General features: G+C 39.7%; 2 protein-coding genes across 4 annotated transcripts; both read right to left on the reverse strand.

The window, feature by feature from the left end:
• Positions 1–1,900: 1,900 nt before the first annotated feature.
• Positions 1,901–6,112, reverse strand: fem1c (fem-1 homolog c). Of its 2 annotated transcripts, none has more exons than XM_053504778.1 (3): positions 5,643–6,112; positions 4,481–5,044; positions 1,901–4,284 (listed from the first exon to the last, which is right to left on the reverse strand). In XM_053504778.1, exons 2-3 carry the CDS (start codon positions 5,022–5,024, stop codon positions 2,975–2,977), a joined length of 1,854 nt encoding a protein of 617 aa, XP_053360753.1. In that variant the 5' UTR covers positions 5,025–5,044; positions 5,643–6,112; the 3' UTR covers positions 1,901–2,974. The 2 variants fall into 2 exon arrangements, with proteins under 2 accessions (XP_053360753.1, XP_053360752.1); XM_053504777.1 differs by having other exon boundaries at positions 4,481–5,048.
• Positions 6,113–6,987: 875 nt separating this feature from the next.
• Positions 6,988–14,935, reverse strand: tmed7 (transmembrane p24 trafficking protein 7). Of its 2 annotated transcripts, none has more exons than XM_053504815.1 (4): positions 14,885–14,935; positions 14,372–14,586; positions 8,924–9,169; positions 6,988–8,716 (listed from the first exon to the last, which is right to left on the reverse strand). In XM_053504815.1, the coding sequence occupies exons 2-4, from the start codon at positions 14,543–14,545 to the stop codon at positions 8,480–8,482; spliced, it is 657 nt and encodes a 218-aa protein (XP_053360790.1). In that variant the 5' UTR covers positions 14,546–14,586; positions 14,885–14,935; the 3' UTR covers positions 6,988–8,479. The 2 variants fall into 2 exon arrangements, with proteins under 2 accessions (XP_053360790.1, XP_053360791.1); XM_053504816.1 differs by lacking the exon at positions 14,885–14,935 and adding an exon at positions 14,696–14,881.
• Between the last annotated feature and the right edge of the window lie 5,536 nt (positions 14,936–20,471).

The following is a 20,471-nucleotide window of genomic DNA, read 5'->3' on the forward strand; positions in this document are numbered from 1 at the left end:
TGTCTTGTCATATACCAAACCTACAAAAGGTTACTTTTTCTGAAGCTGAAACACATTGTTGCTGCTCTTGTTTAATCCTTGCAACTCGTCATGTTTCTTGCTTCTAAAATGTCTTGCAGCAAACACTGTCTGCCACTTTTACCACAGAATAATGTACCTAAAATAGAGAGCCGAATATTTTTGCTCATAATGACAGCTTGGTGTTCGGTTGACTAACCCCTATCTAGCTTGGCAATATCATCAGGAGTAAATGTACACCGCTGAATAAATCCCAGGGGATGAGTGGCCTTGGCAGGCTTAAGAGTGAGACCTCACTATAGAAAGCAACCTTCTCGTTCACATCCCCAACAGCTGCTTGTGTGCGTCACATGTAAGCTAGAGATCTCAAAGGCACTGGGAGCTCAATACTGCAAGCCTGGAACCTAGCATGCTCAATATACAATTAAATATGTTTTGCGACTTTTAACCAGTGTACATTTGCCTTACATGTTCACGCTATTATGACTAATATAGAGGAGTTAAATCATTAGTTTTAATTTACAGTAAGAATACAGGGCAGCCCAAAAGTCTGGACCCACAGGCATATTTCGACATGTGAAATTTTATACTTTTTCAGATCCAACTGAGGTTTGAAATGAACAACAGAAGATCAAATAGATCTAATCCCACAAGACTTAAGGGTCATTTGAAGTTAGTTATTTATCAGAATCGGCGCAGAGCCATCACTGCTCCAAAGAAGGAAATCATCTCTTCGTGTAACTTCATCAGTTCTGACTACTGGGCCACCTTGTACAGCAGTGGTAAATCACATTTACTTAATTTGTGGACTTTATCAGAACAAGAGTAGCACAAGTTGATTGTGATACTAATGAAAGTATTAAAAAGGTGTCAATCATTCTTTCCAGCTAAACCTCGGGTCTAAATTGTCATTCCTTTATGCTTATCTATAGTTTTCTTGTCTTTCTCTCGTCCTCACTTACTGTATGAGATTCAAGTAACCACATACTTATTCCCTTTGCTATTGAAGCATACTGCACAGCCAACCTTATGCAAGAGACATTTAAGCATTTAATGCAAGACACAATTCAATTGAAATTAATAAAAGGATCGCTATTTTAAGAAGCTTAAACAAAGCCGCGCTTTGTAAAAGGGCATTTCAGCTTTAGACACAGTGCTGGTGCATTTTGGTTTTAGTTGTGCTCAAGACAAGTAGCACATAAGGAATCTGGAGGTGACAGCTTTTTACAAGTTATAACGGCAGTAAAAGTGCATGATTAGATGGAAGCCGGAGTGTGTCTTGATTCCGTATTGCATCTCTGCACCTGAAAAAGCACTTGTCTCAAACCTCTAATGTAGGCCACATTTTGAATAGGGCATTATTCATGGTTATTTAAAGAAACAGTGAAGTAGGTTGAGCGTCACATGTCAAACACTGAAAAAAGGAGACAAACAAAGAAAAAACAAAAATGTACACGGACAACAAAGAGGCTACATTATGAATGACTCATAAGGGTGTGTCAATAGATCAAAATAAACCAGAGAAAGAGCAAATGAGCTTTTCCAACTCAAATTCATTTACACTTAAAAGTAAACATGGCAATAATGATACAACGCAGTGTAGGCCAAATGGACCGTATTGTACAATAGTTACACACTATAAAATAGAGACAGATAATTAAATAACCATCTCGTGCTTAAAGTGCATAGGTGGAGACGATCTTAAGTAATACGTCATTTAGCCGACGTGAATCACTTGTGAACGCTGCATGACTGTGCAAGTTTGATACAAGGAAGTGGCATGAGCATGGGATTTACCTGTTGAGAGTGAAACAGTCACCCAGAACCTCACACCTGCTGGTTTACAGAAGGAAAACAGAAAGAAAAAAGGGGACCAAAGTGATAAAGAATAAAAGAAGTGCAACCGAGGTTTATTGTTAAATATGCTCTGGAAACATTGACAAGCCATTGGAAAAGGAATTTCGAAACTCCACTGCAATAAAGTGCAAATTTTCTGACAGCTAGGACTGTACACTTGATTTTTCTGCTTGTGAAGTGTGTGCCTAAGTACGAAAAGCCCTTGTTGTCTGCAAAACTTGATCTAGAGTAAGAATTTATCCATGAATGGTATCATATGTTACAAATATTGTCAGGAATAAAAAAAAAAAAAAAAAAAAGTCAATTCTGTTAACTGTCGCGCTGAGAAGATCAAAATCAATTTAACACAGTACATTCTGTAAATTAAGGAAACAGATCCAACACTTTGTTTTAAATTATAGCCTGCTTTAAAACTTGGGATCAGAGGACTATGAAAATAGGATCCAAACTAAAAAAAAAAAAAAATTATAATTTTTTTTTTTTGCTGCAGGTTTGCAGTCAAGTTAAGGAAAATGGAAAAACGATGACAGTAGTCAGGCAGTTAGAAAACAGTGGCACAGTCCAGGAACATGGAACAGTCGCGATATCATACGCTGTGCATAGGAGAAATAAAGCACTTATGGTTTTTACATAACACCAACCACGGCATAAAGCTTCTGTATGCTCAAAGGGAGTAACGAGTGCATTCCATTCCCATAACATTAACACAAATTAGGAAATGAGGGCATAACTGTGGGTTCATAAAAGAGTAGCAGTACAACAGTATTGTGCAGATGCCAGCAAGATAAAAGTGGAATTAAATAAGACGTATCCCACCACCTTTGCATAGTGACAAATACAAAGCAGAGGGATCAGGCAAAACTGCAAGGGGAAAAAAAAAATCCTAACAAAAAACAAATAGTCTATGAACAGCAAGAAATAAGCATTGTGTGGGAGAAAATATCAGGCATGCCTGCAGAACAGAAATAATCTATTCTCAAAGTCTTTAATTAATAGACTCCTTATTCTGTACAAACCGTACAAGTGGAGAGCGGAAACTCAAAATGAGTTCCTTGCTCTGAGACACTTTTTAAAACCACCTGTAATCATGCCTTAGTCATTATCTGTGCAGTAACACAAAAGCCTCAAGCTTCTCTGGGATATTTCCCCTATACGTGAGATTATACTTGATGATGGTACGAGCAGCCAAGCACTGCAGCGTGGTGTGATTTATAGGCTGAATCAGGTTCTTGGCCATCTCCTTCTCGTCCAACAGGTCACACGCAGTCTGCCTGAAGGAGTTGGTGCTGTCAAAGTGCGTGCCGCCTGCAATAAGCAGCTTCATGATGTCTGGGTGGTTGTTGGAGGCAGCGACGTGCAGAGGACTGTTATTATCTTCATCACGACAGTTCACATCAGCACCGCACTCTAAAAGAATGGAGGTCACCTGGAATGAGGGGAACTTGCAGACGGGGTAGCGGCCAACACACGTTGTGTTTCTGTCCACGGCCAGGTGGAGGGGGCTGTAGCCGTTTTTCCCGCATGGGTGCAGCTTGAGAAACTTGTAAATGGTTTCCTTCTTGAAGTGGTCCTGCTCGACTGTGCACGGGACTTTTTCCAGCAAGCAGATGAGGTGCAGTATGATGGCGAGTGCTTTGCTCAGCTGAGCTGGGTCGGGGCTGGGTTGTCGCTGCTTCATGGCACGCTCAATCTCCAGGACGCTTTTGCTAAGGATGCCCATGAGGTCATCAAAAGACACAGAAGTCCCCAGGAGGCCTTTGGCACGGTCCTGCAGCATGAAAGAAAAAAGCTCGGCGAATGAGAGCAAGCTGCTGGCAGTCATAGGACTAAGCGGGTCCAAGTTATTTTGTTGCATGTCCAGGGCATACTTCCACAGGTTGATGCACCGTTCAAAATTCCCTGAATCGGCATAGACAGCTCCTCTGTACCGAATGTAGTATGATGTGTCTGGATGTGATGGGCCCAGAATGCGTTCTCTAATAAGCAAAGCCTGCATTCTCATCTCATCCGGGTCCGAGATCAAACTGTCCAGCTCTTCCATGCTCCCAGCCTCCTTTGCATAGTCATACGCCATGATAAGTTCTTTAGGTTCGCCTTTAAAAAGGATGTTGTTGCAGTCAACGTATCGCATCTCCATGGCTCTCTTCCAGTATTTTAAAGCTCCCAGAAGATCCCGCTTTTTATCCACAAAAGTAGCACCCAGCAATTCTAAAGCATTAATTCGTTCTATTTTGTTCGTTTGAGGATGTTGCGTGAGGAAGTCTACGATGTTTGTGTGCCCAGTCACACTGGCTGAGAGCAAAGGAGTCATGCCATAGCCATCCTTTTCCATCGTAGCACCATACTTCAGAAGCATTTTCATGATCTCCAGACTTCCTGACTCAGCACAGTCATGTAAGGCGGTGTTACCTGCAAAATGCAGAGAGCTTAGAGGTTAAATGAGACATTACAAACCACCCTAATGAAAGTTATACATAAAGTGTTCAGCACAAACTGGAACCTCAAAAAAGCTATTACGGACTATAGAATTTTTTTAAAATAAATAAATAACTCTATAAACCTGACAAAATTGTTTCACATTGCTTGGATTGTAGTGGTGTTTTACCTTTGACACTTTTCCTATTTACATCAGCACCTCTCTCCAGCAGATACTGCGCAATTTCTTTGTGGCCCTTATAACAAGAAATCATAAGGCATGTGTGGCCATGCCGATTGGCCACTTCCAAATCGGCTTTGTGCTCCACCAGGTACTTGACGATGTCGAGGTGGCCATCGAAACAAGCTGCTCTCAGTGGGGTCGAATTGGTGAGGGTGGTGTTGTTTACAGATGCGCCGTGGCCCAAGAGTGACTGCACCACCTTCAAGTGTCCGGCAGCCGACGCGGCCCATAGCGGCGGGGCACCCTCGATGGTCTCGCCGTCAAAATTGACGGATCCTCCGACTTCGACGGGGGCACAGCAGCACTCCAGAAGGTACTCGACCAAATCGAGGTGGCCGTAGCGCGCTGCCATTAACAACGGCGTCGCGCCATTCGTTTTCTCAGACATCAGTTTTGTTACCTCATGGTCGGTTTTGTTCTCTAAAAGCTTCTGAAGCAACTTGAGCTTGCCATCTCGGGCTGCGTTGAATACAGCAGTTTTTAAATCCATCGCATCTGGTTGCTTGCCTTCTTCCTTAATGAAGAGAAGAAAACACTGAGATCAGGTAATTCTAATCAGAGGACCTTAAGCATTAGATTATAGACAAGCAAACAAAGAAAAACGATTTTCAAAAATTCTTGGATAATTCCAACTACACCTATGGTTTAAATTAAGTGTATAAAGGATTACCAAGACCTTCATCGTGTAACTCCAAAAGAGCCAGCTAGCTGATAGCTCACTGCTGATAGCTTTAGGCTACACTAGTAGCTAGTTGGCTGGCTGGCTAACGTTATATTTAGCTCGATAGCTAACATGTTCCATGCTAGTAACCTCGTGAAGAACTATGTAAGGTTATATAATGAATAAATCAGGCGAGGACAGCTTCTGACTCGCTATCACTACACCAGCTGGGCTGTATAATTAATCTATCGTGCTAGTTGTGTCAGTTTGCAGAGGGCCAGATTCCAGAAATACTGGTCGCAATGCCAAGAAAGTCATTTTAGCTTAGAATCTAATAACAATAACTCAATTTCTCAGGACTATAAATGAATATAAATGTTCCAGTTTTATAGCTAGCACAACATGAGCTATGTAGCTATCCAGCTTTAGCAAAGGAAACGACTCTACCTTGTTGTCGTTCCTCCTCGATGTCGGTCGAAGCAAAATGCACTTGCTCGGTGTGCCTTCAGTTAACCAGCAGAACCATGACAGCACAAGAGACGCTCAAATCCCCCCGCGTTAATGGGTTTCTCATCATAAACCGCGGCTTTGCCGAATCCCGACAACTTATTTAAATGGAAATCAAACGTTGTGCTGGAATCCGCGCGCGCCCGCTCGCTCGCTCACCACCCCCGCTTAGCTCACAGCTGACCTAGCCTAGCTCGCGCACAGCTGTAGCTACTTAATGTTAAACGATACCGTCCAACAGCGGCGTCTAATCGCTAAAGTAGTCTTCCCTCGGGGAAAAAAACACAAACACAATCCCGCGGAGCTCCTCAAAAATGTCTGTTTGTCTTCTATGTTATCCTCATACGATACTTTCTAATCCTCACGACGAATAAGGAAGTGTATGCCAATGGCCGCTCTCGCGTATCGGGAGCTTCCCATTAGTCACATTACTCCCGCCCTTTTCATGATGGCCGTTAAATCTAGCCAATCAGAAACGTCGGGACTCGACGCGACGTCTAAGCAAACGTAAACATTACAATTTTCTGGTCACGACGATTAGGTCCTTGAGAAGTCCCTCACGACGACTGGGTTTTTATTAGTCATGATATTTAAAAAAATATAAATAAAATAAACATAGCTATAAAATATCTAATTATGTATTTTTAAAGATATATATGCAGTTGATACAGTATTATTATAATTATATTATACATAAGATTTAAATACACGTGTGTGTGTGTGTGTGTGAGAGAGAGAGAAAGAGATCAGCCCTAAGATTAAAACGTTACAACCATCTAATTGAGTAATTCCTATTGTGCTGACAATGATCTCTGTCAAGTGTCATGTCCTCCGCAAGATCTCTGAAGGCATGCTGTGGTATCTGGTACCAAGACATTAGCAGCACATCCTTTAAGTCATGAAGACTTGTTTGAATTATTTGTTTCTGATCTGGAGAATTTGAACATTTTGTAGTATAGCAGGGCCCCATGATCCTGCTGAAAGAGGACACGGATATTAGGACATTCTGACCAGTAGCAGCTACACAGTTACTGGTTGTCATTTCTTGAAAAATCACTGTATACCAAGAACACCTCACAAAACCTGCTGTATACTTGGCCATTCTTTCTTCTGTAAACACATCAACTTTAAGAAATGATTATCAAAGTTATAATGTACACACACATACACCCTTAATGTGTTTGGTTTTAGTGTGTACATTAGCACACATTGCCCCCTGGTGGCATAAAAAAAGCAGTACAGACATTATTCACACAGAACACAGGAGACTAATAAGACGTGGTAATGTGTTTCTCAAATCAGATTTATTGATTGTGCACCCCAGGGCTCACCATTTCTTTCTGGATGTGATAAGACACAAAAGGGCAATTTGATAATTCAGAACAAATCCACATATAATTTGATTATTGAAGAAAAACAAACACATTGGAAATGAACAACAGAAAACCTTTTCCTAAGTTAGAACAAAGAACAGGGATCCTGTAAAGACAGTTTAACAAAAAGAAACAAGCTTTAAACATAAAGCTTTACACAACCATATAATCGAAATCTGCTACTTAACCCACATTTAATCCAACCGGATAACCAGTGTTTCATTTCTTTTAGCCAAGATTCCCATAATTATTACTTCAATCAAAAAAAAAAACACCCAAGTATTAAGTACACCAATGTGCCTACTCCTGAACAAGCTAAAGCATTACTACAGCAACCATTTCTTAATCCAACTGGTGCTTTTATTGTGATTACTTAATGAATGGATGCAATTGACAAATCAGTTGACGTGTGTGGCTCCATTTACATTATCAGCTTAATTATAAGTATTTCTCACAAATCATGCTCTTCAGCCACAGGGTTCAGTCATTGTGAACAACTACCCTGCAGTTTCAACATTCAGTGCTCTCAACAAACTGTCTTACATCTGCTGCCAGGTTTGTAAGAAACTGCAGGCCAGTAGATACTCAGAAACTGTGTATTTACACACTTTAAAAACTGTATAATGTTCTACTTAAACTCAATCCCAAACCATCTGGAGTGTATACTCAGTGAAGTTTTAACTATGAGCAAATATAGTCAATGACCATTATGGGGGTCTTTCAACATTATGCTTATAATTGTATAATTTAAGTCAGTGCTTGATAATTTAATCTTTGTGATGTTTATAAATTTTAACACCTGCTATATTTGTGACAGAGATACAGCTGTTGAAAATAAGCTACTTTTAAGAATGTAACAGTGGAGCACCAGCAAGCGGATGACGACGAAAATCATTTCTTCAGGTAAAAAAAAAAACAACAACTTGCGAACAAATGTAAATTACTTAACTGAAAAAATTGCTCTAAATATAAAAATTATCCAAACATGCTTCTGACGTCTTCCGAAAGGTGTTTTATGACACTCATCTAATACTGAAGTCCTACCACTGATCCCTATGCACCAAAAGAGTCACAAGTCCATTATCTGCAGAACTAAGCATGTGTTAAGTAGCTCCTCCACAAATTAAAGAAAGCAGTGTAAAAATTAAACTTACACTCGAACAATAAATTAAGAGGTTCGTTTCTTACCACTGAAAATATCATTTGTTGGATATGAATGTTAATCCATACAAAAGCCTAAAAAGATGTAAAGCCAAACAGATACATCTTTAAATAAACATTAATTATGTAGCTTTAAAATTGAAGAGTGAACCATGGCATCAGCCTTCAGTCCATTGTGTGTTTGTGTGTGTGTGAGAGAGAGAGAGAGAGAGAGAGACCACAAATAACAATGACTTGGTGATGTTAGGATCCAACACGAGTTGTTGTGGTTTTCTTGTCTGAAAAGAAGCTCCTGAGCAGAACAACCTGGCTGATGCTGACCACCAGGAGGATAAATGCCTCCCCGATGGACCAGAAGGCCACCCTGGCATTCAGGTCTTCTGCTCTGCTGCGTCCCTGCGCCTCCCTCAGCCGGAAATGGGTTTGGTAATCGATAACAGATTTCAGGGCTTCATGGATAGAGACGCACGCAGACTCCATCTGACGGAGATAAAATATGAATACGTGTCAAAAATATTGAGCAATGTATACGCAAAACCATTGCACCGAACTGATAACAGTGGTTTATGCTACACAAAGTATCTGTTGACTACACAGCATCAGCCACTTATCCATGTTATTATTCTTAATCATGGTTGCAACCCTTATACTTGCGCTTTCTTTTTATTAGGCATGCGCTATACGTACTTGAGTTAGTGCAGTGACTCGGTTTTCATTGGGGAAGAGGGGAGGATCATCGCCGACTTGAAAGTCAAAGTAAACCGTCTTGTGTGTGAAGGTGGAAAACTCGTTGCTGAAGCAGAACTTGTACGTTCCGTTTTTCGCAGCAGTAAACGTGAAACTGTCATACTGCTTCTTCATTTCTTTGTAAAGAACTGTACTGTCCGGATCCTCCAGACGACAGTCGACATCGTAATGGCCCCCAGTGACAACCTGCACAGAACAATCATCAAATGGCATTTTTTTTAATTTACAAAACAAAACCTCAGACACCGGCCTACTTGAAGAACCATAAAAATTTTTTGATAAAACACCACAATGCATGTCTCAAAGTTTGCCAAAAAAAAAAAAAAGAATCTGAACATTATTATTAATTTCTTTTCAGGGAATTATTGCGAAAGAAATGTGAACACACGGGTCTTAAGAAAAAAGCCCTGCAGCACTAGCTTTACAACATTCATACTGGTTGACAAAGCAGAATGATGACATTCCCTCTAGAAACTTAGAAATTTAAGTTTCGCCATTTAGACCTATGATTAATGTTTAGGTTTGGGAGATCCATGATTTTGTTTACATTTTGTTTTAATGGTGTTGATCAACATAAACAAAAACTACAATAAACTACTATCAATTATATAGCACATTTTAACTTATCTAAAGTTTTATATTCATTGTATTTTTATCTCATTTTATCTCATCATTCTATTTTATATCTTTTTAATATAATTTTTTATTTTTTCCTTTCTAATTTACCTTCATTCATATTTAAATATTAATCTATTTTCAATACCTATATAAAATTAAATCTATATTTAGTTTTTACATAATCCTGTGTATTCTATTGCATTACTTTTTTTTTTTAATAATTAGTGTTTGGTTCTTATGCTCATTTTTCTTGTGCTTATTTTGTCTTTTATTTCACTGCATAGTTATACAGCAAAAGTCTTTTACAAACAAATGTATCATTATTATTGTTGTTCACATTAATACCAGATTAATTAACAACAATATATAATAATTATTATTTAATTAATATTTACTTAATAAAATAAATAAAAAGTAATACAAAATATATAAAAAAAAGATACAATAAAACAGAGAGAAAAATCTGTAACTTATTCTTTTTCCACCCACAGGAGACAAATAGCACTAGCAACTTTTAGTTTCCCTTAAATGAACATAACATTCACATAAATGGATTGTTCTCATTATGCTGATCTACAACAACAAAAGGTTCAGTGTTGTTGTTTTTTTTAATACTCCATGTAACACACATTAGGATGATCTGATCCCCCTAAAAGAGATGGCCTTCAACAGCAAGAGCATTTCAGGGACAAAAAGCCACTAAAAGGGAACCAGCTATGTCAATATACAGTATTTCTACTGTAAATACACAACATTACTGTTTCAGGTTATTTCACAGTGGTAGAACTAACCTCAAAGCTGCCCTGATGTACCCCCTGAACCAGTTAATGAAGACCTTTAATGGTGTCTACTGTAAGTATCAGACACAGGTTTAGTGAAAATGAACTCCAGTCATTGGTGGATCTCATGATACATCAATGCCACAGAGTTTCTTTTTCTGGTGGTGAATTCTTTCACTGGCTCAGTGGACACATTGTTTTAGGCTGGCACAGAGTGAGAGCGCTGCATAGGGCAGGGTTCCTCCTCTGGCCAGGTTCAATACAAGCTAAGACACACAGGTCAAGTTAAAGGAGCACAGAATATCCTCATCACAGAAAAATCTCAGGGTGAAATAATTTCTCTAAAGGTGCAGTTGGAATGCATTTTCAAAAATGTCCTTCAAGTATAAAGACAATGCACAGCTTTAGCTGAGGTTATTGTATCACAATATAGTTCCTACAAACTATTCTCTTTTCTTCTTAATATTATGCTTAATCTTACATATCTTATTGTGATGCAAGTAAACCGACTACTAAAGAACTTCCTGTTTACATCAAATTAGATGTACACTACTTCCTGTCCACAAAAAAATGTTTACTTAATTTACTAGGGATATACACAGGATTTTCTTTAATCATTAAAACCATTATAAATTATTTATTACTTTCACACCAACCACCTACAATACTTATATCACCAAGTATACTTTTTCCTTCTTACTATTATGCTTGACCTTACATTTCTTACTCAGGATGCAAGTACAAATGCAGGGAAAGTCCATCTATTTTATTAGGTGAAGTTATGTGCTGTAAAATGGAACACACACACACACACACACACACACACACAGGATATGCATCTGTTAGCTAATTGTGCCGAGTCACACAGTTCAGCCAGAAAGTTAAAGTGTCTTCAAAAAAAAAAAAAAAAAAAAAAAGGTAGAGGTCTAGTTTTCCACAGTGGCTGGTTGCCCAATTCTTTAATGCAAGTCAAAAAAGAAACCCTGAAATGACGCACAAAAAAACAACAACTAGAAACGGTATATACTTGAATACAAAAGCGGTCAGAACAGAAATGCGACACACCGATATCCCAACCGATGAAGTATGTTGAGCAGCAGTGCAGCAGATACTAAACAGGGTTGTAGGAGTGACCTGTACAAGTGTTCAGGTCAAACTGAGACTTTTGATTGTGCAGATTAACAGAACAGGAAAGTAGAAGAAAAAGAGTATATTTGGAGAGAAAAAAAACAACCCTTTATCTTCTCTAAATAATCCCCAAATAAGGGACCTATCCCAGTTTCACTAGTCCTTGAATACCATTGCCTATGTCATTAGTGTACTGTGCTGTGTTCTGTAAATATAGATCAATTTTACGATTTTGCTTATGAGAAATTTCATCACAGGTCCATGTTTGAATTTAACATCCCTTGTATTATCAGGTATGCACATAGGAACATGCTGGAAGTGGCATTTGTATACTCTTGGCTGGATGGTGGATATTTAGGTGATTCTACAGTAACACACAGTTACTGGCTTTATATAAGCTTAAAAATGAAACAAGCAAACAATAACAACAACAAAAAAAACATAATAATAAGCCACATTTTATTTAATGTTTTTTTTAATCTCTCACAAAATATATATTTTATGAAGACAAAATTTATATACCAGTATATTTGTGATTTTAACAACAATCTAACTACAATACTGATGGTTCAGTAAGGTCTTACCAAATTTGCCTGTGATCATGATAGTGACACTCCCAAATGTCACTTATCTGAAAGATTTAATTTAACGGGTTAAATCAGAAGAGATATGCCTGAAGCTGCCACTTTCGCTTATTAATGCTCTCTCAGTCTTCTATTTTTCAGGGATCCAGTCATTTGGTCAATGTTTGCACATTTCTGTGCTGTTCTTATTGTTTGTCCAAAAATTATTCATAATAAATAATATTATCCAAACAATGCTCTATACAAAAATAGTGACTGCAAAGTTTATGTTATGTCTTAAAGATGTAATCACGGGTTATCTTATAGATTTTCACATGTACATGGAATAAGACAAATACATTGCTTTTTATGACCTCAAAAGTATTAAATAAACAAAATGCAAACGTTGGATAATGCTGGGAAATAATTTGATATCAATATATATCGCGATAGAATTTTTTTCAATAATGCTGATATGATTTTTAAACACATTTTCGATATTTCGATATACATTTAAATATATATATACAGTGGCGGACTGGCCATCTGGAGTACCGGGAGTTTTCCCGGTGGGCCTGCCCAGTCAGTACACAAATATATAAAAAAATTACGGAAACCATAATATTGCATCTATTTCCTAATCATATTTGTAAAAAAAAGAAACAAATGAAAAGAACAATAAGTTCATTATTCAAAGTTAGTTATCAGATCAGTGTAAAGTTATTATGATTTTGAAAATGCTATAACGTCACTTGGCACAGTTTCACCTTTCACGGAACAATCTGACTACATGCAGTGCCATGGAAAAGTATTTGCCTCTTTCTAGAAACCTCTAGAGCCTGTCATAGGGTGTCATCAACACTCAACAATGTTCCGACCAGAGCAATGTGTTTTTGTTGTTGCTCACTTTATTTATTTTATTATTTTTGTTTCTTTATCCTGGCTGAAGCAGTTTGTTTGTTGTTTTAATTTGTAGTTTAAATTTAAATATATTATTATATATATTATAAAAAAATATATATATATATAATTTTAATAGGAGGAGCCTGGAGGTATTCTAGACTCTGCAAATTCAGTTTGCAGACATCCATTGTGTGTGTCCTCGGCAGCTTTTTCCTGAGGCTTTTTAAAATTGTCGAAATTATATCGTATCAAAATAACCAAAATTAAGAAATGTATTGTGATATAAATATTTGCCATATCGTCCAGCCCTAGCACAAATCGAAATGTTTTGCTGATGCTTTAGATTTATACAGAGTGCATTTAAAAATAAATAAATAAATAAATCATGTGATTGACATCTTTTAAACCTAACTGTCATGTGCTACCAGTCAAAAGTTTGGACACACCTTCTAATTTAATTGTCTGATTTTTATTTCTACATGGTAAAACATTACTAAAGGCAAAATATGCAATAATCTCCTTGGACCAGTTGATATTGAGATGTCTACAAATTGTCCTCTGCTAAGCCTTCATAATGGCTCTAGTCTGTGGAACTCTTGGTGATTTTTGAGGCCCGTAACTCTAAATGATCTTCTCCATTTAGTTTAGAACTTACATTTAGTTCTTGCTTTCCTGGGATAATATTTATGAAATCCAGTTTCATCATGGTGCTGAGTTGGTTGTGCAAATGCACTTGACAATATTGTTTTTGCAAGAAATATTCCAGAACAGCTGACCTTCATATTTAAAAACAACAACAACTGACTGTTGTTGTTGTTACTTAATGCCATATGTCCCATTACATAGTTTCTCACTCAGTATTGTTCTAGAATGTAGAAAATAAACCACTAAACAAACAACACTGAATTAAAAGGCATATTCAAACTGGTACTGTATTTAGACTTTGCTTTTGTTTAAATGCGCTTGGTGCCATTTTGTGTCTTGTCTTTGAAGAATATGTTACTGTTTGCTCGCAGCTCTTTATTTAGAACTCAGTCATGTTTCTTCTTCAAACATTACAACGATCCCTAGTCAACATGACCAAGTATGCCTTTAGGAAGCATTCATAAAAATACTTTAAGCATTTTTTTATTAATCAGCCCTTAAAACGAGTATGAAATGTGGAGATTTTAAGGTAAAATATAAGCCAAAACCATCTTTACGTACTTGAAGGCTGCATGCACCTGATACAGATCTGCTCTTAACTGATATTATTCACACACACGCGCGCGCACACACACACACACACAGAGTGTTTGAGATGGACTGTGATAATTCTGAGGTCGAGGCATCACCAGTAGGCGAGTACTCAGGGGTAATTCATACACTACGTAGTGCACTTGTGTAGAGTGTCGTACCTGGAACTCTAAGGTGCACTTAGTCCCGATGGTGATCTCCTCGTAGAAACACTGCTTGGCGTTATCTGGAAGCTCGAAGGTGAGCTCGGAGCTCCACACTCGACCCCAGAGCAGCTGTGCACACAACATCTGGACCAGCACGCGCACACTGAGCCCACGGCCACCCAGCATCATGGCTAACTTCAAAGTGATGAGCTTTTAGAGACACCGCGTTCCTTAATGAACAAACCACATTAGCAATTAGAAACATTTTAAGTAAAAACAGTTTTATTTCGAGCTTTTTACAGTCTTTCTTAGCTAATGCTTAATAATGAACAAACCCACTGGCTAAGCTAATCTTCGGCTGACGTCGGCTAAAACACACGCAAGTTACCCAGCATACTGCTGAACCACGGGTTTATACTGTCTATCAAAAGGTTATATCATAAACGAACACAATCATTGTCATCGCGCTAGTTATTAAAACTAATGCTAAACTGTCCATTTTTCTTTTAGCAATGTAGCTTGCCTCACCAACAAATCTCCTACCCGGATGAAGGAAGTGCACCGGTGGCGATGACATAGCACGTAAAAACGTAATGACGTACGAACGTAGTGACGCAATAACCAACTGTTCTGGGCCACGTCCCAAAGCGAGGGCGACCGGTGATTTTTTTTTCACCACCTCTATTTTTAAGCACCCATATTCGGACAATTCCTAGGGCGCATGACCACGTAAACGGAATTTACATGATAAACACGCAAATGATTTACCGCTGCCTAGTGGTGGGGCGGTATAGCAAAAACAAGCAAACAAACAAGCAAGCAAGCAACAAAAACATTGTCCAAATGAAAAGATTAGTAATATTACTAGCCAGTATTTATTGGTTGAAAAATGAATGTTTTTATTCCCAATAATGGTCCCTAAATGAATAAAACTATAGAGCAGGCAAATATTTATTTAGTTATTGTTTGTTTGTTTGTGTGGCTGCATGAGGGCTTAGTGGTTAGCAGTGTTGCCTTCCACTTTCAGGTTCCAGGTTCGTTTCCCCTTCACTAGTCTGTGTGTTTGCAGGTTCTCCCTGTGCTTGGTGGGTTTGCTCTGGGTACTTCAGTTTCCTTACACAGTCCAAAGATATGCAGTTTGGGCTAATTGGTTTTCTCAAATTGCCTTTAATGTGTGAATGCGAGTGTGCTTTGCAAAAAATTTGGCACCCAATCCAGGAAGTACCCTGCCTCGTGCTCTATGTCTCTTCAGACAAGTCCAGGCCCCCTGCTACCCTTTATTCAGGGTAAAGCATTATGGACAATAAGCAAGTCAGTGAGTGTTTGTATGTTATAAAGATGTGACACACATGTACAATGTGGTATCAAATAATTTCGGGAGTTCACATACATCCTCCCACAGACACCTTAAAACCTGGCGGTAAAATTCACTATTGATGGTTTGGCCCCTGGGGACGAATCCACAATGCACAATTCAACAAATGTCGAAAAAGACGATGAGCATGCACATGCTCGAGCTGTGGACCTGCCCTGCCTTTTTCGGTTGTGAAGACTGTTGATTCATCTCAGGGTCATACCCATACACCCAAGTTTTGTCACCAGTAATGATCCTTGACATAAAGGACGGATCATTCACGGCACGCTGACTGAGTTCTTGGCAGACTTTGACGCAATGTTCCTTCGGCTCCTGGATCAGCCGCCTGAAGACAAACTTGGCAGTGACAATGTCAACAGTAATGTGGATTGTTCTTTGATGATCATCATGCAGAAGTCGCCAAATGGTTTCAGCTTTTTTTCGGGGGTAGAGCCAGTTGAAACTCATGTCGTTTGCCAGTGACGTTCTTACACTTTTAATGCATCTGTCAGCATGAAACAAAAAGGGATTTTTTACAATTACATGTACTGTCATTTAATTGCAGAGGTTTAAAGAGCATATTGGAAAGTTTGTGGAGCCATAACTGTAATCTCTATTTTCCAGCAGCCCTTTTTAATGTTGTCCAGTGTTTTAAGCGCGTTGTGGTATTGTTAAAAAAACTATTTTTTTGAACACCTTACAGATTCTTGTTAAAGTGTTCCTAGTATGTTTGTATCTAACAAAACAAGATAGGTATATTTTTATTAATATCCATTTTCTGTTTAATGCTTAATTATTATTATTATTGGTCAGATAAATGTACTGTACATATAAAACTTGATGTGATAATAGAAAACCCATGGTAAATACCACTAGAGGGCAGAATAGTTACACTATCCTTTTTGTACAACTATAAACTACAGTATATGCATTGTAGTGAGGGTATCGCCTACACTGATTTTAAATAAACAATGTTTACACCTACATAAACTACTTGAACCACCCAATTGTCAAGGTAGGAAAAAGCACAAGAACACAGTCATAAATTAAATGCACAATGTCACAATTAAATGAACAAAGGCATTAGGCCTGCAACCCACTGAGATCACCAAACTGCATTAAAAAAAATGCTTTTCTTCTTTCAGCTGTTGTATGTTTTGGAGGTCTTCTATTCAGGAGGCGAACTGCATGCTCACGCTCAAGTTACAGTCTGGTAATTGCCTTGGCCAGTTTCCCCTTGATGAAGTTCTTTGCATTGTTAGTGTGTTCTAGGACATTGTTTTGCTGCGGGAGGTTGTTCCTTCCAGTTAGACTGGATGTATTTTTTTTTTGTATTCTTTGTGCCATTTGAGTTACATTGCCTATAAAGATTAGTGAGCATGCTCTAGAAGCAGCCATGCAAGGCCAGGTCATGACGCTACAGCCACTGTGTTTGACTGATGAGCTTTTATGTTTTGGATCATGAGCAGAATTATTATTTTTCCTCACTGGTCCTTTTATCACTTTGGTAGGTTGTTGGTGATGTCACGAACTATTGTTTTTGTTTGTGTGCTTTTTACTTAGATCTATTACCTGTTAACAATCAATTTAATCAATAACCTAGGTAACAAAAACACCACATCAGTCACAGGTTTTAATATTTTTGATCACTTAAAAATGTATGAGTTTGAACAAAAGGTGTCAGGTTCTATGATGTTAATAAATGTAGATGTCAATTCCAGGACATGAAAGCTATAATTTGATTTCAAACCCAGATGTCTTCAGTTTATAGCAAAAGAAATGGCATTGGCATTCAAATACTGGGAGTGTTGTTTTAAAAACATCAGGGTGTAAAATAAGTTTTGCAGCATGTGGAGCAAACCATAAATACATTCAAAAATTTCTGACACAAACATAATATAATTCACACCATCTTTAAATGTATTGCATATTTTCTTTACCAATTTTACTACAATACTTTGTTCCATATCTTTATAGTCTAAAAATGTGAAACATATTATGTTTCAAAACTGATGACATTATGTTTTAAACCAAATGGGTAGAATGTTGAAATGTAAACCTGATAAAAGTTAGCTAAGCAACAAATAGAATATTAAATAAAATAAAAAAGTTCAGTGTTTGTGCAGGAATATGACACTATAAACCACAAATCAGCCAAGACAATAAAAACTCATTTCACTTATATTTGTATAGCATTAAAAAAAAAAAAAGTGTTAAGTGTCATGACTGGAGAAGGCGAACGCAGATGCAGGGTTACAATAAAGGAATTAATTTTTTTATGAGCCAACGTAGTGAAAGTCCAGTAACAAAAAGAAAACAACGACACAAAAGAAACGGGGCTGGGGTTACTTCGCCAGGCTGGGTCTGCAGGCGGTTCTCAGAGGGTTAAACTAGGTCACACCAAACGAACTGGATTTACAGCCTCCGTGTTGGAATTAGTGCTGACTCTCGGTCAGCCTTGAACTTGAACTTGGAAACGAAAAGGTCTTCCGCCTGCAGACTCCCCTCAGTCTTGGGTCAGACATACAAAGAAAACACAATGATTAGATATCGTATGACACAAAAGACAATGCACAACAGTGAACAGATGAAGGGCTACAGGTTCGGCTGGAATAAATAGGGACACACATGGGGTAGACACAGCGACGGCCTAGTAGTCGGGTGAGCCAGATCTTACTCCCCAGGACTGAGTTGGCTCTGATGTGACATTACCCCCCCTCCCAGGACCGGCTTCCCAGGATAGGTGTGTGCGCGCTCTCTGCGTTACCGGAGGGAGTCGGGACCCACCGACCCGCTGGATTTGCCGGCGGGGGGGTCGGCCCGGAGGTCGTGGTACTGGGCGGTCCGGCCGTGTCTGGTGGAATTCTGTAATGAGCTCCCTACTTAGCACATCACGGGCCGGGACCCAGCTGCGCTCCTCCGGTCCATACCCCTCCCAATCGACCAAGTATTGCAGGGAACCTCCTCTCCTCCGGGAGTCTAGAAATTTTTTGACACTGATCGCAGGGGCGCCCGCTATTTCCATAGCCCCGGGGAGCGAAGGCTCTGCGAAGCCTCCGTCCAAGGGCCCCCGCACTACTGGCCTGAGAAGAGACACATGAAAGACAGGGTTAATATGCATATGAGCGGGAAGCTGTAACTTAAAAGAGACAGGGTTGATGCGTGCTAATATGGGAAAGGGGCCGATGTATTTAGCAGAGAGCTTGCGACACGGGAGGTTGAGGGAAAGGTCCTTTGTCGAGAGCCACACTTGATCGCCTACCTGGAGCGGAGGACTTTCCCTTCTCCGTCTATCGGCGAATTTTTTAAACCGGCGAACTGCTCAGGAGATTTTGGTGTGCGCATTCTCCTATACTCTTTCCGCTCTTTTAAATCACTAATCCACTATGGGGATATCAGTGGGAGTGGCATCCCGGGGACAGAGCGGTGGTTGGTGCCCCAGCACACATGGAAACGGCGTTAAGCCGGTCGAGGAGTGTTTTAGTGAGTTTTGTGCATATTCCACCCAGAATAAGCAGTCTGCCCACTCATGTTGTCGACTACTACAATATGCGCGGAGGTACCTCCCGAAATCTTGGACAGTCCGCTCTGCCTGCCCGTTAAATTCGGGGTGATAACCCGACGTTAGGCTAACAGTGGTCCCCAACTTCTGGAAGAAAGCTTTCCAGACTCTTGCGATGAATTGGGGACCATGATCTGAAACGATGTCCTCCGGAATACCGTAGTAGCGAAACACTGAATTAAATAGGGTTTCTGCTACCTGGAGGGCAGTTGGAAGAGAGCTAAATGGGAGAAATCGGCATCCCTTAGAGAAGCGATCTACTATGACCAACACGGTTGTGTACCCTTTTGACACTGGCAGATCCGTTACAAAATCCACTGCAATGTGGGACCACGGCCTGTTTGGTGTGGGCAGGGTTATTAATTTCCCAACTGGCAAACATCGAGGGGTTTTAGTTGTTGCACGAACAGCACAAGACTAACCTACTGTTTTCACGGTTTCCTGCATGTTTGGCCACCAGAACTTTGGTTCCAGGAGATGGTATGTTCTTAGTACGCCGGGGTGTCCTAAAGAAAAGTTGGAATGTGCCTCTATCGTCACTCGCTCTCGAAGTGACTCCGGGACGTAGGTTCGGCTTGGCGGACAACCCCGCGGTACATGTTGGGATCGCATCGCCTGGGTTATCTCCGAGTCGATGTCCCATAACACCGGAGCCACGACAAGTGACGGAGGCAATATGGATTCAGGATCTGACCGTCGGAAAACAGCGGGATAGCGCATCGGCCTTTATGTTCTTAGAACCGGGGCGGTACGTGATTATAAAGTGGAAGCGCGTGAAAAACAGCGCCCATTGGGCTTGACGAAAGTTAAGTCTCTTTGCTTGTTGGAGGTACTCCAGATTCCTATGATCTGTTAGTACCACAAAGGGTTATTTAGCTCCCTCCAACCAATGCCTCCACTCCTCTAACGTAGCTTTTACTGCTAGCAGTCCGCGATTCCCAATATCATAATTGCGCTCGGCAGGTGTCAGTTTTCGCGAGAAAAAGGCGCAGGGGTAGAGCTTTTCTGTGTGGCCGTGGCGCTGTAACAGCACTGCTCCCAACCCCACCTCCGACGCATTGACCTCGACTAAAAAGGGCTTCTCCGGATCAGGTAGTTTTAGAATAGGCGTGGAGGTGAAAGCTTGTTTCAGGCGCTGGAAAGCCGTACCTGCTTCCAGCAAAAACGCTCGTAATCATTGTGGTTTTCCCTTTAACAAC

The sequence above is a fragment of the Clarias gariepinus genome, chromosome 9 (genome assembly GCF_024256425.1).
Source record: "Clarias gariepinus isolate MV-2021 ecotype Netherlands chromosome 9, CGAR_prim_01v2, whole genome shotgun sequence".
Lineage (NCBI taxonomy): Eukaryota > Metazoa > Chordata > Actinopteri > Siluriformes > Clariidae > Clarias > Clarias gariepinus.